General features: G+C 36.5%; 1 protein-coding gene across 2 annotated transcripts in view; it reads left to right on the forward strand.

Annotated features, from left to right (window-relative positions):
• The window catches only part of LOC150087197 (rab GTPase-activating protein 1-like), a 435,279-nt gene that overhangs the window by 303,537 nt on the left and 104,702 nt on the right, over positions 1–27,040 (forward strand). For both annotated transcript variants that reach the window (XM_090373009.1, XM_090373010.1), the window contains exons 17-18: positions 269–412; positions 15,960–16,001. In XM_090373009.1, the coding sequence (XP_090229135.1) occupies positions 269–412; positions 15,960–16,001 (186 nt within the window). The remainder of the gene's footprint in view (positions 1–268; positions 413–15,959; positions 16,002–27,040) is intronic.

Genomic DNA, 27,040 nt, shown 5'->3' on the forward strand with positions numbered 1-27,040 from the left:
ATGTGAAATGTTTGCCAATAAATACTGCAGAGAGACCTTTTGGTGTGTGTGTGTGTGTGTGTGTGTGTGTGTGTGTGTGTGTGTGTGTGTGTGTGTGTGTGTGTGTGTGTGTGTGTGTGTGTGTGTGTGTGAGAGAGAGAGATATCACCCAAAATATGGGTTCCAAAAACCAAATTTAAGGGTGAAGTTTAGTTTTCTGCCAGAATGTAAAAAATAAATGACACTGCATCATCAGTATTCTAATGTCATGCTTTATGCTCTGTTTCAGGATCAGCTACCTGAGCTATATGTCCACTTCATCGACCTAGGCGTTGAGGTGCATATGTTTGGTACACAGTGGTTCATGACCCTTTTCACAGCCAAGTTTCCTCTCTGTGTAGTTTTCTGTATATTGGACTTTTTTCTTTTGGATGTAAGTTATGATATACGAGTTAACGGACATATTTATGGAAATGCAGGTACTGGAATGAGTAGGATGCAACAACTGTTCATTAAAGGCTGTTGATTGGTTTATTAATTTAAAAATTTGGTAATGATAGATGACTTCAACAAATCAGAAATTAAGGTAATTCATACTGCTTCTGAGTAATGTGTGTATTATTAATAACTCTATAGAGGTGCTTAGGGTGTTTCCAAGCAGCATGCATATTGCTTTTTAATAGGGCCATAAAGGCACATAAGATATTACAATTTCTGGCTTATGATTTGGCCTGCTGGATGGTCACTTCAAAGGAAGCATAAATAGTGAAAATTTAATCCATTAAATGCAGTGCTTTTAATGCTTTGTTTCAGTAGATATTCATGCAGCTAAAACTGAATGAAAAGAATTAAAAATTTTCAGGAATATATAGAAATGCAGAAAATAACAAATAATGAACCTGCTAACCTCTTCAATTAAAGCATAATAATAATATGTTAGGCTTTAATGGAAATGTTTAAATATATATATATAAAGCTAATGTACAAGTTAGTGCATTTGAATCATTTCTGTACATAGCTAACTACATAAGTAGTTATAAATTAGCATCATTAAGTATATCTCATTGTGAATACCTTCACAACGAGTTGCCATTATATTGCACTACCTCGGGTAGTTATAATGATGCTAACTTATAACTATTTAAGTAGTCTGCTATGTACAGAAATTATGCAAATGCACTAACTTGTACATTAGTTAAACTATTTACATAACCTGAGGCTTTAGCCCTAAACTATACCATAATCTAGATTACTCCAAGCCATCAGGCATCTCTCATATTGTTGATTTATACTTTGCAACTGGGTTGTCATCATTGCAACACAAGGGTACCTGCCCACCCACTGATGAGGAGCCAATAAGCTCTGAAATGGTGCCGTATGGGTGATGGTATCTGCTGAGAATAAGTAACAATAGTTTTCTCCTATGGTGAAGCGTTACTTATTCGAGGTAGTGCAATATCATGGCAACTCGTTGTGAAGGTATTCACAATATGAGATATACTTTAATGATGCTAATTTATTGGCATGTGCAAAAATGATACAAATGCACTAACTTGTACATTAGTTAAACTATTTACGCAACCTGAGGCTTTAGTCCTAAACTATACCTAAACTATAATATATATATATATATAAAGTTAAAATACTTAGTAAAAATTCATTTATTGGCCAGAACGAATCAACATCTATGTTAACCAGAAATCTTTATCTATAAAAGGGAATGTCGCACAATTTGAATTTGGGAAAAAAAAAAAATCTACCATTTATAGATAGGCTTAGAGTTCAAAATTTTGTTTGTTTCCTAATATAGCATAAAATATTCAGTAACAAGCCATGGAAGTTGGCCATATCACTTACTCTATCGAAATTTATGGATATATCAAAGTAAGGATTTTAGCAGTGGTACTTTTAACCTTTTTTTTTTTTTTTTTTTTTTTTATATGCAGTTTTAAACATTTGTAGTAGTTCTCAATGAGATTAATATGAGCTTCTTGCACAATCCATGAAGTTAAGTGAGTGAAATAGTTTAACAGGCAAGGCTTGAACCCAACAGTGGTAGAATGCTCAAAAATCTGGAAAATGTCTCTTGCTCATTATTTGCCAGTTCAAGGTTAGTGACTCTTCCTCTGTTTAGCTTCCTAAATATATCCAAAGTTTTACTTCAATAGTTTTGGAAGTAGTTCAGTAGTTTTGTTGTTTATGCAGTTAAGTGAAATTAGCAAAACATAGTAATACATGCACATGCATTAGTTTGAATTTTTGCACACATGGCTTTGAATAAAAAAACATTATGGAAATCCTAAAGTCTCGAAACTTTATTAGACATGTTGGACAGACAACTGTGTAGTCGAAATCCACTAATTCAAACTAATGTATGTGTATGTGTATTACTTTTCGTCAATTTCACTTAAATGCATAAACAACAAAACTACTGGACTACTTACAAAACTATTGAAGTAGTTAGCGGGTCTCGACTACACAAATGGAAGTAACTTATGGTTTCGTGTTTATATTTTGTTTTTTCTCTTCAACAGAATTAAAAGTTTTGCTATTTTGGTCTACAACTAAATGTCTCTATCATTGAGAAGCATGATACTATTTATCATCATTTCTTGAATCATTGCCAATGGTCAACAATAGTCTGTGATGAATAGTGATTGTTCATTTACCTAGAGAATACTAGCAAATCCTAATCACACAGCCAAACAGTCTTGATATTTTTTTCACAAACAATCCTAAGTACATGGTTGAGGGGAAATGGTCCTGTAGGCACCTCGGATCACAACTTGTGATAATCTTCTTCTAATGGAGCCTCTCTCTGGTGCCCATTCTCAACCTAGTGTTGTTTGGCATTACAAGGAAGCAAAATGGGATTAGCTACGAGATTTCTATTCTTGGTCGGATTACTTTCTAAATATTTTTAATCTTTTAAATATTTAATTCAAGATCCGGCCAATGTTATTGCTACTGAGGAGACTACGAATGATCTAGAGCAAAATTTTTATTATTATTATTATTATTATTATTATTAGCCATATGGTGCAAGGAAACCCGAGACTTATGCTGCACGAGCCAAAAAAAATTCCCGAGTCACACTGAGAGAGAGAGAGAGAGAGAGAGAGAGAGAGAGAGAGAGAGAGAGAGAGAGAGAAGTAGAAAGGAATCACCGAGAAAGAGAAGAATGATGATATCCAGCTCAGGACCCTAGGTGTGCCAAGCCCATACTCACCAGATGTGAGCTCACAACTTGTAAAGCTGAATTGAAGGCTCTGGGGAAGCCTTGGATCACAGATATTTTACTGCAGAAAATGGATAAGAAGAGGAGACTGAAAAGCCAAAAAAAATTATGATGAACAATGGTACTATCATAGATTGAAAAATGAAACTGATAGGGAATGTAGGAAGACAAAAGAACAGTGGTGGGCAAAGAACTGTTAAGAGATTTAAACACTCAAACAACAAGGTCAGATGGACTTGCTGCATAGAAAAATCCAAGAGTTAATGAGAAAGAGTAACAGAATTGAAACAAGAACAATGTGTGATGAAAAGGGAATGACAGTACTGAATTTTGAAGAACAAAAGGAAAGATGGGGGAGATATGTTGAAGAACTTTATGAAGATTCAAGCACATACACATGGAGGAATATGGCACTAGAAGAACAAGAAAACGTGGAGGAGGAAATATCTAAAGATGAATTCAACACAAACACAGCCTTAAAGACCCTTAACAATAACAAAACACCAGGAATTGACAATATTCCTGCAGAGCTTTTAAAATACAGTGGAGAAAATCTAAAGAAAGCTTTATTTGAACTGATAAAGAACATATACAGAGATTAGCATTGGCTGGAGGAATTCTGCATATCAGTCATAATCCCCATACCCAAGAAGATGACACCAACAGTATGCCAAGACTACAGAACTATGAGTCTTATACTACAGAACTCGTGAAAATCCAAGATTCTGCTGAAATTTATTAGTCTGTTTGGAGAGTCATATTTAACAATTTCTGGATGACTCACAGTGCAGCTTTCGCAGAGGCAGATCGACAAGAAATGCTATTGGAACATTGAGAGTGTTGGGAGAGAAAATGTATGACATGGGAAGAAACCCCTGTGTTTTATGGATTATGAGAAGACGTTTGATAGAGTAATCTGGAGAGAACTGTTCCCATTGCTTGGGAAAATTGGATGCAAGAAGATTATTCAACTGATCTATGACTTATATAGAAGATAAGAGGAGGGAAAAACTGACAGAAAAAGCTAAATTTAAAAAGGGTATAAGATGGGGATGCTTACTTTCATGCTTTTGCCAAAGTGATAATAAAGGAGGCACTTGAGAGTAAGAAGTGGGGAATTAAAATAGGTGGAAAGTATGTACAGGCTATTAAGTTGCAAACAATCAGGCCATACTGGCAGGTTGCCCTGCTACACTGCAAAAAATGATCAGAAACTAAATAAGAAAGTGCTGAAGTATGGAATGAAGTAAATGTGATGAAAACAAAGGCAGTGAAAATTGGTAAATGGTCAGTTCTCTTCCAAATTGAGATCAATGGAGTAAGAATAGAACAGGTAGATCACTTTAGATATCTTACGCAGTTATTTGCACAGGACATTTCATGTCAATCTGAGATTCAAACCAGAATTGCAATGGCAAAACAATCTTTCGAGAATAAACTGTTGTTGTTTACACAGAAGAAGATGTCGCAGTAAATTAGGAAAAAAATGAATAATGACATATATCTGGTCAGTGGCACTGTATGCAGCAGAGACATAGATTCTTACAAAGAGAGGCAAAAAGAGACTTGAGGCCTTAGAGATGTGCTGCCGCAGGATGGAAAAAATTAAATGGACTAAAAAAGTGTCAAATGTGGAAGTATTAAGGTGGTGTCCAAGAAAAGGAAAATTCTAGGTAGAATAAGATCAACTAGACTCAAATGGGTGGGCCACCCTGATTCGACATGGTAGTTTGCTTCTGGATGCCATGGAGGGGACTTTGGAGGGAAAATGCTCTGGGGAAGACCAAAAAAATCTTCATCAGGATGTTGCTGGATAAAGCAGGACTTCAAATTGAGGAACTAAAACAAACGGCACAGGAGAGGCAAAGGTGGAGACAGCTCATCAAAGGAACTGACCAGTCACAAAACTAATTACTGATGATGATGAAATATTTAATTGTCTTTAATCTGATGTCAGTATTTGTTCAGACCATATAAGTTAAATTATTCTTGTAGAGATAAAATCCTTTATTCCACACTCCACCTTAAAATCTCATGCTTTATATAAACCTTGGTTTTCCAATAAATGTGCTAAGGCTATTCAAGATAAGAAGCTTGCAAATTGCAATTGCCTTGCATCCAAATCTCCAGGTTCATTTTCTGTCCACACCAGTGCTTGCAACAATTGTAAAGCAGTTATTAATCAGTGCAAACTAGATTTTGAACAGGCTAAGGGTAGAAGCCTGCCTCCGTAGCCAGGTGGGCAGGAGCAGCAGTGCGTAGCACACGCTTCTTAATTAGACTGGGGTTCAAGCCCATGACTATCAAATACAGAGGGTGCGGAAAGGTCAGGGAATGACCACTGCATATCCCCGGTGCTAATGCTCCTAAAAACCAAATAACAAACAAGCCTCCATAGCCAAGTGGTCAGGAGAAGGAATGCAGTAACACACACTCTTTGATCAGACTGGCGTTCAAGCCCCTGATTGCTAAATATGGTCAATCTGCCAACCTGCACTGGACCAATGGCAGATTAAAATCCATTTCCCGCAACATGAATCGTTGAGGAGGCTTCCATCCTGCAGTGGAGCTACAGTTTATTTTTTTTATTTATTAAGGGTAGAAAATTTTCTTTTTGTCCAATTGGTAAATGAGCATTCTGGTCTATTGCTATCTCTACTCCCACCACCTGTCAACCAGATGGTTCGATTGCCACCTCAACTAAATATAAAGCTGACCTTCTAGTGTCCTAGTTCTTCTAACTCTTATATTAATGATCTTTGTAACCACCTATTATTCCCAGTACACTCCATTTAGTGCCTCCTGCTTCCATCTAAAGGATGTCAGAAGAATTTTGAAGTTTTGATGCCTCTTCCTGATGATATTTCTCCACCTGTTTCTAAAACTTGTACTATTGAGCTTGCTCCTGTGCTGTCGCCTTTTTACACTTTCATATTCCACTGGTGTTTCCCTTTTGCTTGGAAATTTGTTCGTATCCAGCCATTTTCTAGAAAGGATGACAAATACCTCCCATCCAGTTATCATTCCATTGCACTTCTACTCTTTCTAAGGTAATGGAGAAATCCATTAACCTCCAATTCCTAAGCTATCTAGAAACTTTCCATCTGAATAATGATCACCAGTATGGATTTTGTCAGTGTTGATCCGTTGGTGTTATACTGGCTTATGTTACTCGTCTATGACTTAATTCAGTGGAAAAGTTTGGTGGTACTTAATAAGTTGTGCTTGACATCTCAAAATTTTTGATCATGTTTGGCATAGAGGTCTTCTAATGAAGCTTCCATCTTATGGTTTACCAACTATATTTGTAATTGGATATCCAGTTTTCTCTCTGACCACTCACTGTGGGTGATGGTAGAGGATCTCTCTCATCTAACTTGTTCACTAATGCTAGTGTTCCCCTAGATTCAGTTCTTTCTCCCACTCTTGTATATTAATGACCTCTCATTGACTGGAAATCCTATCCATAGTTTTGCTGATGATAGCACTTTGCATTCCACCTTCCAATTTGAGAAACCAATTTTACCCTGCACAAACTGCTTCTTAAATATCTACTACCAATTCCTTAAATGCCAATCTCCAAGGTAAATCTTCAGTGAGGCAAAGGTAACTTAGTTAATTTCAGTTCTTATAAAATTCAGTCCTGTCACAAAGAGGATTCTTCTGCTGCTATGCTTATTTTCGACTACACTCCAAATTCTAGGCGAGATCATGTATCTGTATTAGAGATTATCCTGATTTCTAAATATCTCTTGGCATAAGCACAACAGATATTGCTTATCTTGTCATGAGATGCTGCTTCATGTTTAATTCTTCCATCAACCCCATATGTCATACTGCATTACAATGCCTGAGTTCGCTTTTACATACTATAAAGTAGTTGGCGCAAACACGTAGCATGCTTTTTCTCCCCTAAAGCACACTGACCTACACCTTACGGCTGTTTCTACGACTCCAGCATGGGCATATAGTAAGTGCGGTTCCAGCTCCTCTGTTCCAACTCATTATTTCAGCCTTTAAGACTATCATTTACATTCAGCCTTTAGTAATTTTTACTACTTATCATTCCTCCGCCTCTGTCGGGTCAGCCATGAAATATACACCTGCAATACGTACTCTATCTGCTACGATCAATCCAGCTTTCATGCTTATACAAAACTTGGTTTCTTTATACCTACCACATACAACATATATTTCATGTTAGAAACAGAGGCCTTACATCTTGCTGCATTTTTCTTGGTTTTGACGGCTGGCCCTCGAGAAAGACATTAAAATCATCGAATTTGCAGCATTAAGTACTTTTAGTATATGATTTTTGATAATGTGTTTTTTCCTTTATTTTTGCAGGTATGACTTTTTTTTATGACTTCTATTCTATGATTTCGACTTACAGTTGTTTATGCTACCTACTGACCCCTTTAGTAGCCAATTGGTGGGCACACCAAATCGGTGTGCCCATGAATCTAGCCACATTAAAAATCTAATCTCCTACAATTATTTATCCATTTATGGTTGTTTGGTGCATTCTACTCTACATAGTTGCAACCCAGGTATATAATCATTCAAATATTCCTCTTATAATCACTCCAGTGCCTATTACTGTTATACTATATATATAGCAAATCATATGAATTGTGCTCATTTCAGGTTCATTGAAGTCTTCCAACCATTGCCAAAATTTTTTTACTGATTATATCTATGGAAGACATTATGTTGTAGGTAGTGATGAGTTGCCAGAACATAAGGCTTTCTGTTTTATAGTTAGTGATAATTCTAAATTAATAAATCAATTAGCAACTCTTAATGCACTGAGGTAAATTATAAATTTTTACTAATATGATAAATCCTTGATTTAATGGTCCTCAATTTTACAGATTTCAGAAATAACAGACAAAAACAAATGAATTAGACTTTTTATCCATATGGTACCCAGTGACATAACTGTTTCATTCTAATGGTATTTGCCATCAATTAAAATATTTTCATAATAAAGTGAAGTGCCAAGGTGCCAATATTTTCCTTTGCCATCATTTTCCATCAGTAGGGAGTCATCTGACTGTCCAGTGAGGTACCAAGAATTCACTAGACTTGGATAAGCTTTAGTTAGAATTACTGTTGTCACTATACACCAAAGCAAAATTTCAAGTTTTTCTGCTCTATGTAATAAGTACAGTAAAATACAGTATTATAAGATTTAATGTTCTTTTTTCGTTTTTCATAATACGACACTTTTTCATAGCATTCAGTTAACTTCAGAGACTGTATTAATTTCAATGTAATGGGCAAATGGATTTAGCAGATGTGCCATCCTCATATAGTCCATTAAATTGAGGTTTAAGTGTATATGCAAGCTGCATAACATAGTGTATTTACAGATAGTATTTAATTTAAAATATTCTGTTTGCATATTCTTAGCATTAATGCAGTAGTAAATTATTAGTTGGCATTCTGCTAAATGCCATTATATTTTGTGCACATATTACATGGGTGGTCAACAATTATTTTTCATCGGAAAAAATTATGTAGACTAGATTGATCTTTGGATGCTGATTCCAAATTTGTTTTCAATTTTTCTCTTCCATCTCTGTTGAATATATAGAATGTATTCAATAGACATGCAATATATTGAATATATTTTTTATACCTTCAGATTTTTGTAATTGTTTTAAATATATCTATAACCTTGTTATTTCATAATTTAATTATTTGATTACAATTTCTTTTAGGTAAAATTTGGTGAATTACTGAACATCATCATCCTGCCAGGAAAGCATAAAAATCATCTCAAAAAATGTTTGCTGTGTTTGCAGTGCTTTCCCCTGGCTTAGTGCCATGAAGGGTTTTGTAAAGGCAGGGTACCTGCAGGTACCTTTGCACATTACAATAAAGATCATATTTATTTATTTATTTTCTTCAAAAAAGGGTTCTGTCAATGAATATTTCGAAAATTACCAGCTTATACTTTGGCTGTCCTCTAGGTGACCAAAAATTAAGGTTTGGGCACCCCATGTTGTTTGTACCACTTGTTCGAATGAATTGTGTAACTGGTGTAATTGTGGAACAAAAGGAAAATTCCATCCCCTTTGGCTCCCATTATATAGAGAGAGCCAAAAGACCATGATGGTAATTTTTACTTTTAATGTGGGAAAAAAAAAAGTAAACTGCAGCCATTATCAATCCACTGCAGGATGGAAGCCTCCTCAACAATTCACGTTGAGGGAAATGTACCATAATCTGCCATGCTGGTCGGGTACAGCTTGGCAGATTGACAGTATTTAGCAGTCAGGGGCTTGAACCTTGGTCTGCTCGAAGAGCATGTGCTACTGCACTTCCACTCCTGACCACTCAGCTATGGAGGCCTTTTGTAATGTGAATATAACTCGATTCTCAACAAAGAATAAACACAGGATTGTTTATCCGAACCTGGATTTGGCAGCGAGACCAATCCCTCACAAAATAAAGCATGTCAGTTCCAGTACATCCACAGCATTAACTAGATTCTCTAGACGATGAAATGGAATGAAATGAAGGTGTAACTGGTGGAGATCATTTACCCAAGATGTGTTCAGGGATCAATCTAATCAGGGATTTGATTAGAGATCTAGCCCTCTCAAAAAATAAAGTTAACCTTTTTTATAAGCCTTTTTTACAATGCACTGAGTTAGTTGGTCTCAGGCGAGGGTAGTGTGGTTTTTTTAACTCTCAGAAACAGGTTTATCATTCAGAAAACAGGCAAATCAACCACAGAACACATACAGTTTAGAAACATAATATAAACATAATATCAATATGGCCCAAGTTTCTGATGCACCTAAAACCCAAAAACAACATTAGAGATTTTATTCACAAAATATTGTTTCCTATGCCTAAAGGACAGCTGTTTTACTGCTGACAATTACATCAGACATTACTAACCTCAAAGAAGCACATATGAGCAGGAACAAGTAATGGCCACATGGTGCAAGGAAGCCTATGGCTTATGCTACACTAGCCAAAAATAAATAAATAAAATAAAAATTAAAAATAAAAATAAAATAATAATAATGAGAAAATTTTATTTAAGAATAATAAGAGAAAAGGAAATAGAAAACCTATGCATTTCCTTCCTCTCGTAGGTAATTATCCAGCTGACCTTTGAATTTCCCCAAACTGTCAGCCTCTACCACCCATGTAGGTAACTTATTCCAGTAATTTATAACTCACTGGCTAAAATAAAACTTTCTGTAATCCCGTCTAAACAATCCCCCCCCCATAACTTTAAATTATGGCCCCTAATTCTAGAATCATTTATAACTGTGAAAATTTTGTCCTTATTCATTTTGCTTATGCTTCTCAGAGCCTTAAACACCTCAATCAAGTCTCCTCTAAGGTGCTTAGTTTCCAAGCTCAGCAACCCACATATTCGAAGTCTTTCCTCATATGGATGCCCTTTTGCCGATCTCACCAGTCAAGTTACCCATCTTTGGACCCTTTCAAGAAGCTCAATGTCTTTCTTTAGGTGCGGTCTCCATACTTGAACACAGTATTCCAAGTGTGGTCTAACAATAGCCTTATATAATCTTATAAAATTTATAAAATGGGATTATGATGTCCTTATCTCTACTAGCAATGTTCGATAAATCATCAATAGGACACCATCGGCCTTCCTTGTAACCAGTCCACAATGCTCAGAAAACTTCTTGTCTGGCCATATCATAATACCCAAATCCCTTTCCTCCGCTACCGGCTTTAGTTCAACTCCACCAAGTATATTTTTATTTTGGGATTATTGTTTCCCGGGTGCAATACCTTACACTTTGCTGGATTAAAGCATAGCTGCCATTTTTCTTACCATCCCTCTAGGTCACTCTGAAAAAGCCCTGCTTGGCGGTGATCATTAACTACTCTACCAATCTTTACCGTCATCTGCAAATTTAGACATCATGCCCTCTATCCCTTCATTGATGTCATTTATGAAAATCAAAAACAACAGTGGTCCCAGTACTGATCCTTGGGGAACCCCACTTCTTACATCAACCCAATCTGAGGAATAACCATTTATCACAATCCTCTGTTTCCTGCCCTGAAGCCATCCAGCTATCCATCTAAGGATTTTCTTAATGATTCCAACCTGTTCCAACTTATAAAGTAACCGCTTGTGTGGGACTGAGTCAAATGCTCTGCTGAAATCCAAATAATGTCACAATTATTCCCTAAGTCCGGCTCTTGAGTGAGCCTGTCAAAATAGCTAACCAGATTAGTTGGCTATTAGAATATGTGCCATTAGTGGATCTAATGAAAATTTTCCTTCTGCGTTAAACCTGGCCTAATGAAGAGGTTTGTGAAAGTGATGAGTAAGATGAATTCAAGAGGATTTTGTCACTTAATTTAAAAAATTTCTAAAGCTCAGTGCTACAAAAGTGAAAGAGGGAATCTTTGTAGGGCCTCAAATCAAAGATCTTCTGCAGTAGAAAAGGTTTGAAAAATGCCTCAGTGTTTTAGAACTGAAAGTATAGCAGGCTTTCAAATGGCTTTGTGAAAACGTTTTGGGTAACCACTAGCCTCCTTCATATAAAGCTGGAGTTCAGAAACTGCTTGGTGCATAAAAAGAAATGGGATGTTGTATGTCACTGAAACTTCATTTCTTTCATTAACATTTAGACTTCTTTCCTGAAAGCCTTGACATGAGTGGTGAGAAGGGGGAACAGGTTCTGTCTAGGTATTAAGTCTTTGGAAAATTGACATAATGTCTAGATGGAATCATGTTGCATTACAACATTCAGTGTTGTACTGCATCCATGTTATAGACTACTGCTGGATGTTGCACCATAATGATTCTGAACAAATCGTACCAAAGGAATTGCATCCACATAACATTTTTAAATTATACATATCTTTTTTTTACAGTAGTTTACTGTATTATTTTAACTATAAGTATAAAACTATATTCGGTTTAAACTATAAAAGCAATAAAAATTTAATTGTATCCAGTCTTTGTGTGTTTTGTAATAAAATCATCTTAATTAACTTGTACTGATATTATTAGTAGCTGTGTTACAAAAAAGCTACATGCTAGAAAAAAAAAAACAGAGAACATTTGAAATAAGCATGCAGAATTAGTTTAGAAAAATGTGTTTACATCCTTTTGAAAAGAAAAGAAATAAAAGTTTCATTTTGTTGACTGGTGTTATCAATGAACTTTGTTTTTGCTTTAAGTTTTGTTTATTATTATCATTAGTGAAAATACTTTATACTAAACAGTATTCCAAAATGACATTATCAGTCTTTAAAATATTTTTTTAGCTATTACAGCAGATTTGTGAGCAAGTATCTGACAAAAGTGTAAGGTGTATTATTATTTAATTCGACTTCTGATTTATGAAAGATATAATGACCATTTCCTGTGTTACTGTAATATTTGAATATCATTTAATAAGTGTTTTCTGTGTGTTTAAAAACAATTTAGATATGTTACAGTTAAAACCCAAAATCCATTACTACCTATTCTTACTAGTAAAAATAAGAAGCTCCTAGCACAAAAAGTTTTTGTTGTAAAAACTTTGTAGTTTTTACTACAAAGAACTAGAAACCACTGTGCCTGCTGGTAAAAACCAGAATCCAGAGTGTAACTCCTAATATTTATTGACATTTTTAGTAAAAATTAGTTCTTACCATGTACCTTTTAATAAAAACTATTTCCTTTGAAATTTCATTTAGCAGAAACCACAAAAACTCTCTAAAATATAATAGAGAGGAAGGTTAAACTTTAGAAAATAACTCTTATCCATGGATCTTTGTGACAGAAAACAGTGGCCAGATCTAGCTTTGCCCACTGCTTCATACTGATTGGCTGCTATTCAACATGATTTTGCATTAGAGTGAATGCCATTCTGCAAGCAAGTAGAGCCAGCAGGAATACAATATACAAGCTGGGAAACATCACCTTCATTTTGTAATAGGAGTTATCTTAACAGATTTTTATTTCCACTAGTGAAAAAAAATTTGGGATGGATTCAAGCAAAATATGGTGCATACTAAACATTACAGACATTGTTTTTTGCTAGAATCCATCTCGAATTTGCTGGCATAAACTTAGTCAACCTTTTTTTTTTACTAGCTGAACATAAAAGTATTTAATCCTTGCTGGCTCTACTCGCTTGCAGAATGACATTCACTCTAATGCAAAATAATGGTGATTAGCAGCCAATAAGTGCGAAGCAGGGGTGGAACAAAATATGGCCATCATTTCATGTCGCAAAGATCCATGGGTAAGACTATTTCAAAGGAACTAGCTTTTACTAAAAGGTACACAGTAAGAACTGTTTTTGACTAAAAACGTCTGTAAATACTAAAAGTTACTTTGGATTCAAGTTTTTGCCAGCTGGCACAGTGGTTTCTACTAGTAGGAACTGGTAGCAACGGATTTCAGGTTTTAAATGTAACAGACATAAATTTTTAAAATTCTGTATTTAATGAAAAACAAGCAAATCCACTCAGATAAAATGCTTTCATTGAGTGAAATGGGCCTCCATGGCAGAGTAATCTTATCATTTTGAAAAAATTTTGGTTCTCTCTCTCTCTCAGTTATTGTAGGAATTACTCAAGTTCTTTTGAAACAGGGCTGAATTTGTCTGTTTTAATTTCTGTTTTTCCTTAGTTCCTGGTTTTTTATTTCCACAAAAGATAGACTGCCTTATTTACCTTAGTTGAAATTTTATGGATTTAATACTAATATGCAAGGCACTTCCGTAGCGAGGTGGGCAGGAGCAGCAGTGCATAGCACACGCTTCTTAATTATACCGGGGTTCGAGCCCGTGACCACCAAATGCGGACAGGTCAGGGAATGACCACTGCATATCCCCAGAGCAATATGGCCTTAGTTGCTAATCGTCCTAAAAACCAAATAACAAACAAACTAATATGCAAGTTAAATACTAGTTGTTTCACCTCATGTGCCTTCATTTTACTGTATAATGACTGTTCCAGATTTTTTGTCCCCCCCCATCTAGCATTACAGCTATTTATTGGCAGTGGTGAATACACCTTGAACAAAGGCTTTAAAAGTATGCTTCAAAACTTTCTGGTTATTCATCAGATAGCCTCTGATTCTTTGATTCTTTGAATCAAAGAATCATTATTCAAAATCAAATCTCTGATTCTTTGAATAATGAAGCAGCTAAATCTAAACTGCTTCTTTTTCACAGGTTTCAAAGTAGACAGAGTTTTTATTTATTTATTTATTTATATTGCCATGCAGTATAAATAAATAAACTTTGACTACTTTTTATTTAATTTTACAAAAGTTTATAATATGGATTTCAAAATAAATTTTAAGTAAATTTTGCTATCAGAATTTCAACTCCCACAAGAAAGTGAATTTCTGCTGGCCACATAATATAAATAGGACAAGATAGTGCTTGGTTTACCAATTTATATCATAGCTCCCATATATTTTATTATTTAAAAATAAACTTATAACTCTTTCATACCACATAGGTTTGATTTTCTTCCCAAATATTTGCAAACTTTGTCACTTGTGACAAAGTTTGCAAATAGGAAAAAAATGGGAGTTAATCTGTGATGTCCTACAATCAGCATATTAGCCTAATATATTGACAAAGCCAATATATTAGTCTTCATTGTGCTCACAATTTTGAAGTGTGTGTCTGCAATTTAAAGTTAACAGAATCTGGAGAGTTTCAATTATTCCCCTTAAAAAGAACCTTATGTTATACCAGAAAATACTTCCACCAAAGAATTAGTTGTTCAAGCATATTTTGTTTATAAGAAATCAAGTTTTCATGTGTCATCTGTCAAATATTTGTTCATAGTTATTATAAAGGGTTTTTTATTTTTTTTTTTATTGATTAATAGTGTGGTCTTTAATTCCAGGCCACACTGTTTCTCTCACATGAAATTAGCTCATAAGCATTAGCTTTCCGTTTCAATTGTAAAAGAGATGGCTGCTGCTGCCGTAGCCTAGTGGTCAGGTGCGCGGGTGCATAAGTACACGTGCCTTGAATAACCGGGGTTCAAGCCCGTGACTGCTGAATATAGTGCTGTTTCTTGTATTCTGTGTATCTTGTAAACTCCTCTGACCGTTTGGTCGTCCCGGAGTATAAACAGAAAATTTATTTATTTATTTATATAGTCTAAATGCTATTTTACAAAATATTCACCATTCCATTCACTTGTGTTTGATTTCTTATAATTAGGATACACTTCATGCAATTAAATTTTGGTGGACTATTTTCTAGTGCAACATAACAGTGAGATAGACCAGTTGATGTTCTCTTTCATCTTCAGCACTGTCAGGTTAACTTAACCAGCCAGAGGAGAGGTTCCCCTTCTCCTCTCGCTGGTATAATTTTACCAGAAAATATAAGTTTTCTTAGTCTGTTAACTCTCCCTTTCATGTTTGTGAGAAGGGCTTAACAGAAAAAAACAGTTTTAAAACTTGCTTTCTTCCCTCCTGTTATTCCCTTTAAATAGCTGAAGCACTTTAACCCAAGCACGGTACTAAGTACTATAGGTTCTAATACCCCTCGTGTTTGGGGTTCACATAAAAAACTTGAACTTTTTGATTTGGATCTCTTTAACCAACTTCTTCCAACATGAACTGTTGAATACAGCAATGTTAGATCCTGTGTTACTTAAATTTGTTTTACCTATAAACCTTTTGCATTATAAAAACCTGTACATATAAACTGAATAAAATTGATTAATTATTATGAATTGATTAATTTGTGATATATACGTATAGGGAATGGACACTATCTTCCAAGTTGCATTGGCCCTTCTTATGGTAAGTATAATGGAATCATATATATAATTTTATATTGAAAATAAGTTAAGCCATGCATACAGTCCATTACATGTTAATTTTTTCTTCCTGCAATTAATAAAAGAAAAAAGGGTAAATATAATTTTTTTTTCTTTTTTTTTTTTTATAATATGGATTATTTTCTTTAGTATTCATCTTCTTATTAACATTAGTATAGGCATATGATGCAAAAAAAAGCAAGCTTATATAGCATCAGCCAAAAAAAATTCCCATTTCACCCATCCATTCACTCCAAATGTTTGTCTAGTTCTGCCTTGAACTTATTTAAGTCGTTGACCCCCACTACAACTGATGGAAGTTTGTTCCAATTATCAACCATATCCGCTGGCTAAAGGCAAATTTCCATACATCTATTCTACAATTGTCTTTCCTCAATTTGAATTTATGTCCCCTCAGGTGAGTAACTTGAGCAAGAAGAAGAATCTCATAAGCATTGAGTTTGTTAAAACCATTCAAGGCCTTATACACCAATAACCTTATAACTAATTAGATCACCTCACAGGTGCCTAGTCTCCAGATGCTGCAATTTGTAGTAAGCCTCTCTCTTGGTAACAGCAACTCTTTGTTCTGCTCACAAATCTCGTTGCCCTTCCCTGTACTTGTTCCTGCAGCTCTACATCCTTCCTAAAATGAGCCTTCCAGACCTGTATGCAGTACTCAAGATGTGGCCTAACCATTGTCTTATGCAAAGGGATAATTACTTCCTTATCCCTGCCAGCAAAATCCCTGTATATCATTGACAAGACACCACGAGGTAATCTTGCAACCTGTCTTAACTGCTCAAAAAATTTCATACCTGACTGCACAGTTCCCCCAGCTCCTTTTCATTCTCCACTATCCTGAGTGTAGTACCACCCAATTGATACTTTACACTGGGGTTATGACGCCTCTGTAGCCAGGTGGGAAAGAGCAGCAGTGCATAGCATATGCTTCTTGATTAGACCGACGTCCGAGCCCGTCACCACCAAATACGGAGGATGCGGAAAGGTCAGGGAATGACCACCGCATATTCCCAGAGCAATATGGCCTTAGTTACTAATGCTCCTAAATACCAAATAACTAACGCTGGGGTTAGTGCCTACCCATAGTCAGTACTTTACATTTATTAATGTTAAACTTCAGTTACCACCTCTCAGCCCATCTGCTCAACTTTTTTTGATTCTGTTGCAGTAGTGTACTGTCATTAACAACCCTGCCAACTTTCATATCATCTGAAATCTTAGGCATTAACCCTGATATACCTACATCAATATCATTGATAAATACAGAAAACAACAGTGGACCCAATGCCAAACCCTGGGGACTCCACTAATGACATTAGTCCATGAAGAGCAGTGTCCATTGATTACCACTCTCTATCTTCTCCCACTCAACCTTTCTTTTATCCATTGTAGCAATTAGCATTAGTAGAGGTATACAATGCAAGAAAGCAATCTTTATGCAGCATCAGCCAAAAAACAAAAAAAATTCCATTTCACCCCTCCATTTGTTCCAAATGCCTGTCCAGCTCAAATTTAAATTTATTTAGGCTATCAACTTCCACAGAAAAAGATGGAAGTCTGTTCCACCAATCAACTACACACTGGCTGAAGGCAGATTTCCGCATATCTATTGTACAGCTGTCTTTCCTCAATTTGAATCTGTGCCCCCCCCCAGGTTCTTAATCTGAGCAAGAGGAAGAATCCCATCAGCATTCAGCTTGCTCAACCCATTCAAGGCCTTAGACACCTGAATCAGATCACCTTGCAGATGGCTTCTCTTCAGGTGCTGCAATTTGCAGAACTTAACCCTTTCTTGGTAAGAGTACCCCTTTGTTCCCCTCACCAGTCTTGTTGCCCTTCTTTGTACTCATTCTAGCAACTCTACATCCTTCCTAAAATGAGGCCTCCAGACCTATACACAGTACTGTGGGTGTGGCATGACCATTGCACCTCCCTGTCCCTGCTAGCAAAATTCCTATATATCATGGACAAGACTCCATGAACTGCCCTGGCAGCCCATCTGCACTGCTCAGCGAACTTCATATTTGACTGCACAATTACCCCTAGGTCTTTTTCACTTTCCACTTTCCTGAGTATAGTACCACAGAGTTGGTACGTTTCTCTTCGGTTATCGCTACCCATATGCAGTACTTTGCATTTGTCAATGTTAAGCTTCAGTTGCCACTTCTCAGCCCGTTTTCCCAACTTATCTAGATCCAGTTGGATTAGAATACTGTCGTTAACAACTCTGCCAACCTTTGTATCATCTGCAAGCTTGGACATTAAACCTGATATACCTTCATCATTGATAAATATACAAAACAACAATTGGCTCAGCACCAAACCCTGGAGAACTCCACTAACATTTGTCCACGAAGAGCAGTGTCCATTGATTACTACTCTCTGTCATCTCTCACTCAACCATTATTTTATCCATTGTAGCAACTTGCCCTTAATGCCACACTGCTCCAATTTGTATAGTAGTCTTCCCTGTGCAACAGTATCAAAAGCTTTCCTAAAATCCAAGTATGTGATATCAAAATTATTTTTTTGCATCCTGTTCCTTTGTGACCACAATAATATCCAATCGAATTTGTCAGACAAGACTTCCCCTTAACAAACCCATGCTGTGTCTGAACTGGTCTAGATGATCCTGCATTGCTTCTTTAACAAGTGACTCCATTATTTTCCCTGGAATAGAAGTTAAAGTAACAGGTCTATGACCCCAGGTGCCAAGCTTTCTGCGGCCAAGCAATTTCTGTGTGTTCCTCAAAGCATTATCTCCAAAGAGCCTTCAAGTGATAGATTATATTTTGTTTCAACAACCGTTTTCTTACTTTATTAATTAGTGTAGCTCTTTTGTGCTACAAGAAGTAGGCAAAGGCCCAGAAAGGAAAATTACCTTTCTGTTTCTATTTTTAATAATACTAACTAACTAACTTAGCTGCTTGATCACCTTGTGGCACTGCTCCTGCCTCCCCATGGTGGGGCCCGGAAACCTGGGTAGTAAAACCAACCCTCAGGGTCAAAAAGAGCAAAACATGGACTGTGACAATTATCCACTGATTACGACTGCAAATCCATTGGATTTGCACATACCCGATAATGATTCATCCAATCCAATGAGACTGAGGACGGATGCTCCCCGAATGGAAAACCCATGTTTTCTCATTCTGCATTCGCTAACTAACCAGTCCTTAGGTAATCCATCACCATTTTTCATTCAAAAACGTCTTGAGAGAGTAGCTGGCTCCCTGAAAATGGTACTACGACTGAAATCTGGCGACCTGCTTGTTGAAACCACTAACTCCAAACACTCTTGAGTCTCTGCTCAAACTCACCTCATTTGGTGGAGTTCCGGTTAAAGTGTCCTCACATGCCACACTTAATTCATTTAAAGATGTTATTTCTGAATGGGACCTAATGAATGCCTCAGAAGAAGAAATTGTTCAGGATCAGAAAGTCACACAGGCAAAACGAATTATGATGAAAAAAGATAGCGAACTCCTTCCAACTCGCAGCATAATTTTGACATTCAGCTCACCCAATTTATCTTCATCAGTAAAAGCAGGGTATTTGCATTGTCACATTCACCCATATATTCCGAACCCAATAAGATGTTACAAGTGTCAGAAATTCGGACACTCACAAACAGTCTGTCGAGGCGACCCTGTATGTCCTAACTGTGGTACAAAAGATCATTCCCAGGCTGACTGTAATGCCCAGGCTCTGGTCTGCCCTAATTGTAAAGGCAACCATCCATCCAGCCTTTTCTAAAAATTGTGAACGATGGAAATATAAGAAAAAAAATCCAGAAATATAAAATAGAAAAGGAAGTTTCATTCCCAGAAGCAAGAAAGCAAATACAACTAATGACACCTAGACGCATGTATGCTGAAGCCTCTAAAATTTTTCATTCAGTATCAGTCCAGACTGATATATCATTTCTCCAAATATCTCTATTTTGGAATGGGCTCATTCCCTGCTCAGCTCTGAACCACAACCTTCAAAGTAACAGATTTCAATCAGAGCTAACAACACATCAGTCACGATACCACCTACTGCCGATGCAGATCCTGTAAGATCTGCCCAAGCAGAGACCGCAGATTCTAATCAAAAACAGACATTTGACTACTCCCTCATGGATACTAATGAAATTTCAGTCATGGTGATACCGAAACCATTTTGAAGATTCATCCACAGGATGAAATAGACACAAGACCTGTTTTCTCAAAAATAGATAAGATTAAAACTGACCGTATCAAACAGACTTCCAAAAAGCAGTCAGATTTAGTTCCTTTGTCTAAATTGAAACAATGAATGTTGTCCAATGGCACTGTAGAAGCTTTAGGAGCAATATTGATGACATATACAACCTAATTAAGCAGTATAATCCAGTAGGCATCTGCTTACAGGAGACATATCTGACACCTCAGGTATCTCCCGTGATAAAAAATTATACTCTTTTCAGGCAAGATAGGCCTGTTGCAAATAATGCTCGTGGTGGAGTAGCCATTCGCATAGATTTGCGAGTCCCTTGCAGATGCATTTCTTTAAAACCTCTATAGAAGCCGTTGCTACCCAAATAGCAATTGGCATCACTCTGACTTGTTTCGATCTGTCTACCACCCAATCATCCTTGTACTATTCACGAACTTGAAGATCTTATCCTGCATTTGCCAACCCCTTTCTGTTAATTGGGCAACTTCAATGGACACCATCCATTGTGGGGTTCTCCTAATGCAGGTGGATGAGGAAAACTCATTGAAATGCTCATTGACAGACAAAACTTAACCATCCTAAATACTAGTTCATCAGTGGTGTATTTGAGCCAGAATGCACCGGAACGTTTTGGTACTTTTTTCTAAATGTCATAATAGAAAATCATTAAATTTTACACCTAATATTATGAAACAATGGCATAATCAAAGGGGAGGGAGAAATATCTATTTTACCCATTGCTACGGAAAATATATATTAAGAGTAATCTTCAAAATTAATAGATTTATTTAAAAATTTATTTAAAAACAAAAATATAAATTTTGCAATGAAACTTGAACATTTCTTACTAAAGTACAATGTATTAGATAAAGAGATCCAACCAACGAGATATACTGTGATGCGTTTGAATGCTGCATTTTGATTCGCCATGAGTATGAACACTAGAACTGGTTGTTCTATGAACCATGAGTCTGAAGTCTGATTCAGTTACTGTACAGTCGATGTGGTATTATCATATAGTCTTCTGGAGAACGAGAGTTCCGGTACTATTTTTTTTTTAGCAATACACCTCTGTGGTTCACGCTTACATCCATCTCTCAACAGGAGCAGTGTCTGCAATAGATTTGTCTATCTGCTCTCCGATCGTCTTTCCTAGTATTGAGAGGACAGCTCTTGACGATCCACTAAACAGTGACCACTATCCATTAATCTGTAAAATTCAAACATCACACTCTTCAACTGCAAAAATCCACATAAAATGGAAATTTTTCAAGGTAGATTGAGCCAAGTACACCTCTCGTGTTTCATTTGATAAGCAGATCATCAAATCTTTCCCAATTGACACAGTCACTGATCATATTGCCAAACAAATTCTAGCAGCTGCATCTATTGCCATCCCACATTCACAGTCAGACATCTGTAATCCCATAAACTCTTGGTGGAATGAGGATTATAAGAATGCAAAAAAGGGAAAATATCGAGTGTGGAATATATTCTGCAAATATCCTACCACCAATAATCTTATAAATTATAAGAAACTCAGAGCCAAGGCCCGACACATCAGAAAGAAAGCTAAAAGAAACTCTTGGATCTGATTTACAACTTCAATCAATAAAAATGCTTATGTAAGAATAATATGGAAAAAAGTAAGGCAACTAAATGGCAAATTTCCTCCATTATCTTTGCCAATTTTCAACTGGAATGGACAGGAGCTCTCTACTCCTGTAGAGATTGCAAATGCCCTAGTGTCCATATTCTCCCAATTGCCTTCAAATGCCCTAGTGTCCATATTCTCCCTCAACCTCATACAATCCATCATTTCAGAAGATCAAAGCTTCAGCCGAAAAATCAAAATTTAACTTCAAAACTACCACTTCTCTAACATACAATCAGATACTTACTATGATTGAACTTCAAGAAATTATATATACCTCAAAGAATAGTGCTGCTGGTCCTGACGGAGTGTATTATATAATGCTTCAACACTTAAATAATAAATCATTATCCTTGCTGCTGACCTTTTACAACTGTATATTTATTGAACATTCATTCCCCACTCGCTGGCATCATTCCTGTGTACTGGCAATTCCCAAACCAGGAAAGGTCATTCTATCCCTCATAACTACAGACCTATTTCTCTTACCAGTTGCTTGAGTAAAACTTTAGAAAAAATTATACACTGCCGATTAATAGTATCTGAATTCAAAACATCTAATCTCTGATAACCAATTTGGTTTCAGAAAAAACCAGTCATTCCTGGATCTCATGGTCAAAGCTGAAACAAATATCAGGAATGCATTTATCCAAAATGAACATCTTGTTATAGTCTGCCTTGACATAAAGAAGGCCTTTGACACCACCTGGCGTTTTGGTATCTTGAAAGATTTTCATCCCCTTGGCCTGAGAAGCCACTTGCCATACTACTTACAAAACTTCCTTCAGTATAGATCTTTTCAAGTTTGTTATCAGCAAGTCTTCTCGCAAATCTATATACAAGAGGAAGGAGTCCCACAGGGCTCAATTCTCAGTGCTACTTTATTTGCATTGAGAATAAATCATATTACCAAATATATTCCCAACCCTGTGAACTCATACCTCTATGCCAATGATCTGACTCTTTCCTGCAGTTCACTGAATATGAACTCTATTGAAAGGCAACGACAAATCTCACTAAACAATATTGAACTATGGATGACACAATGGTTACCGACTATCTCATCAAAAATCTAGTGTCATTCACTTTTGTAACAAACGAGAGATGCATCCTGACCCAGAGTTACACCTGACAAATCATCCAATCTCAGTTATGAGTAGCATTCGCCTCCTCGGTCTAATTTTTGATAGTAAACTAATTTTTTAGAACATATCAAATATCTCCAGATAACCTTCCAGAAAAAAAATGAACATTCTCGGAGTTCTTTCTTCTACAACATGGGGTGCAGACCGCTACACCTTACTTCTCCTGTATAGAACTCTAATTAGGTCTTGTCTTGATTATGGGGCCCCAGTGTATGACTCTGCTAGGGAGAGTGTGCTGGTACGGCTTGCTCCTATTCAACATTCTGCCCTCAGGATTGCCACAGGTGCTTATAGAGCATCGCCAGTACAAAGTCTCTACACTGAAGCCCATGAAATTCCACTCTGTCTCAGAAGAAAGGTGTTAATTCTGACTTATGCTGCTAAAATTCAAAGCATGCCTACCCATCCCATTTGGCCAATACTTAGTGATCCACAGTTTAAAATGTTCTACAGAAATAAACCCAGAGCAGTTCAACCTACTGGTATCAGATTGCAGGCACTATCAGAAAGTTGGAATGTACACCTCGAAAAAGTCCTCCATGATCCAAACACTTCAGTTCCCCCCCCCATGGTCCTGTATTAATCCATCCTGTGACAATTACTTCCTAAACTGGAGAAAAGATTCCCTTGCAAATATCAACATGTGACAACTTCATACTGCTCACACACACAAAATTATCCACATTTCACGAAAATATATATAGATGGATAAAAGTCTGATAGTGGAGTAGGTGCTGCAGCAGTTTCTCTTTTAACACTATCTCTGTTTCTCTGCCTACTGAATGCAGCAGTTATACAGCTCAGTTATTCGCCATCAAGCTTGCCCTAGAAAATATTCTCCATCAAAAAAAAGTATAATACATATACAGACTCGCAGAGTACACTAGTAGCCTTACAAAACACCTCCTCACCAACCAATCCTTTAATAAAGAACCATAAGAAGTAAGATGAATGCCAGCAAGTAGTCATCTTCTGCTGGATCCTAGGCCACACTGGGATACCAGGAAACAAATGTGCAGGCTATGCTGCAAAACATCCATCTAACCCAGTATCTTCAAGTTTTTGCATTCCATATGTTGATTACAGATCTGTGATACGAAGGATATGTAAGGAACAATGGACACTTCTGTGCCAAGCTCAAACGGATAATAAGTTATTGCAAATAAAACCAGAACCACAGTTATGGACCTCTAGTTTCTGTGCCAACAGAAAGGAAGAAGTAATCTTAGCCAGAGCACGAATCAGTCACTGTCAGTTTACTCAATTATTTCTCCTCACAGGAAATGATCCTCCACAGTGTTTTCACTGCAACTCTCTGCTCACAACGAAGCACAAATTTGTTGAATGCACTCTGTACAAACATGCTCGGCAACGCTCATTCACCTTCCTTCCAAATCTAAAAGAACCTTTAAAACTCTCTCATATCATAGGCAACTATGCTAATCCCATAGAGTTATTCTGCTTTCTTAAACAAATAAAATTATATGATCTTCTCTGACTGTTTCCATAACAGTCACCATTGACAACTTTTATGCCACTGATAGGTGCAATATGGCCTAAGCAGCCCTTGTGGCAAAAATAACAACAACAGGTCTGTAATTACTTGTAGTCGTAGTAGTAGTGGCATGTGATGCAAGAAAGCAAGTGTATAAGCTTATGCAGCATCAGCCAAAAAAAAAAAAAATCACACCATTCTCTCCAAATGCCTGTCCAGTTCCTCCTTAAATTTATTCAACCTATCAACTTCCACAACGACAGATTGAAATTTGTTCCGGCAATTAACCACCTGCTGGCTAAAGGCAAATTTCCGCACATCTATTCTACATCTGTCTTTTCTTAAATTTTTTCTTTTCTTTTCTTTCTTGAATTTTTTATTTATTTATTTTTTCTTGAATTCATGCCCCCTTAGGTTCGTAATCAGAACAAGTGGAAGGATCCCATCAGAATTCAGCGTGCTCAACCCATTCGAGGCCTTATACACCTCAATCAGATCACCACGCAGGTGCCTAGTCTCCAGCAACTGCAATTTGCAGAACTTAAGCCTCTGTTGGTAAGAGGATCACACCAATCTTGTTGCCCTTCTCTGTACATGCTCAAGCAAATTGACATTCTTCTTAAAATGAGGCCTCCAGACCTGTACGCAGTACTCAAGGTGTAGTCTGACCATTGCCTTATACAGAGGGACAATCACCTCCTTTTCCCTGCTAGAAAAATTCCTATACAGGCATACCTCGGTTAACGTTACCTCTGATAACGAAGCTTCGATATAACGAAGTCGGCAATTTCAAGCCCCATTTAACATAAAAAATATTCCAGTTTAATCACATGAAATCTAAACAAACTGAAGAAATTACGGAAACCTTTGGGGCTTCTCGTGGTTGCTTTGAGAAATTTAAAAAACGGGCCAGGATTCATAGTGTAAAATTAACAGGAGAAGCTGCAAATAAGTTTCCAGAAAAACTAAAGGAAATAATTGAACGTGAAAATTTTCCAAATTTGGTGTTCAATGTTGACGAAAGCGGTTTGTTCTGGAAACGGCTACCAACAAAAAGCTTCATTTCTATTGAAGAAAAATCAGTTGCTGGGTTCAAAGCAGCCAAAGACCGTTTAACGTTACCCTTTGGATCAAATGCCTCTGGCGATTATAAATTAAAATTGTTATTAGTTTACCATTCAGAAAATCTGAGGGCGTTAAAAGGTAACATAAAAATGAATTTACCTGTAATATGGAAAGCAAATAGAAAAGCGTGGGTTACCAAGGAGTTATTTACTGATTGGTTTGTTAACCACTTTTGTCCTGAAGTAAAACGGTATTGTCAAAAAAAAAATAACTTTGAAGAAAAAGCTCTTTTGTTGTTAGACAATGCTCTGGGACATCCTACTGATCTTAACACGTTGGACACATGCATTCCTGTCAAAGTTGTGTTTCTTCTAGCAAACACAACTTCCCTGATTCAACCATTGGATCAGGGAGTAATAGCATCATTTAAAGCTTATTATCTGCGTCGAACATTAAGCAGTTTAACTGAACTAGAGGATAAAGAGGAAATGACAGTTAAAACTTTTTGGAAAAACTACACCATTAAAATCGCAATTGAAAACATTGATAGTTCTTGGAAAGAAGTCACTAAGAAATGCTTAAATGGAGTTTGCCGCAAAATATGACCAGAAGTTGTACTAGAAGAAGAAAATAACATCCAAGAAATTAGAAATGAAGTTATCCAGATGGCTCAATCAATAGGTTTCGAAAATGTCGATGAAGAGGATGTTAGGAATTTATTGAATGCAGAAGATGATGGTCTTTCAGTGGAAGATTTAGAAAACCTTGTTAGCAACAAAGACAAAGATAATGAAGACGAAGTTAAAGAAGTTCCTGCCGAAAAAGTGTTAACAACCAAAGATTTAAAAAGGTGCTTAAATGAATTTTTTTAGTGAAAATGATCCTGATTTAGGAAGAAGTGTTATTGTTAAGCGATCAGTGTTAAATGCAATAACTCCGTATAGGCAATTGTTAAATGAAAGAGGAAAAAAGCATAAACAATCAACTTTAGACTCATATTTTAAAATGTGATTTCACTTTGTATGTAAGTTGACCGTTTATTTAATAAAACTTTTCTTTGTTCGAAAAAAAAAGCTTTTCATTTTCTTTACGTAGGAACGTATCCCTATTCTGGCCAGTATTTTTACCTCTGAAAACGAAGTTTCGCTTAACGAAGTAATTTCGTGGTACGCATCCTATTCGTTATTCGAGGTATGCCTGTATATCATTTACAAAACCCCATGACCTGCCCTGGCAGCCTGTCTACATTGCTCAGAAAATTTCATATCTGACTGCACAATTACTCCCAGGTCTTTTTCATTTTCTACCACCTTAAGTGTAGTACCACCCAGTTGGTACTTTTCTCTCGGGTTACTTCTACCCATATGCAGTACTTTTCATTTGTCAAGGTTAAACTTCAGTTGCCACTTCTTAGCCCATCTGCCCAAATTATCTAGATC

The sequence above is a fragment of the Mastigoproctus giganteus genome, chromosome 4 (assembly GCF_048544385.1).
Source record: "Mastigoproctus giganteus isolate SK-2022 chromosome 4, ASM4854438v1, whole genome shotgun sequence".
Taxonomy (NCBI): Eukaryota; Metazoa; Arthropoda; class Arachnida; order Uropygi; family Thelyphonidae; genus Mastigoproctus; species Mastigoproctus giganteus.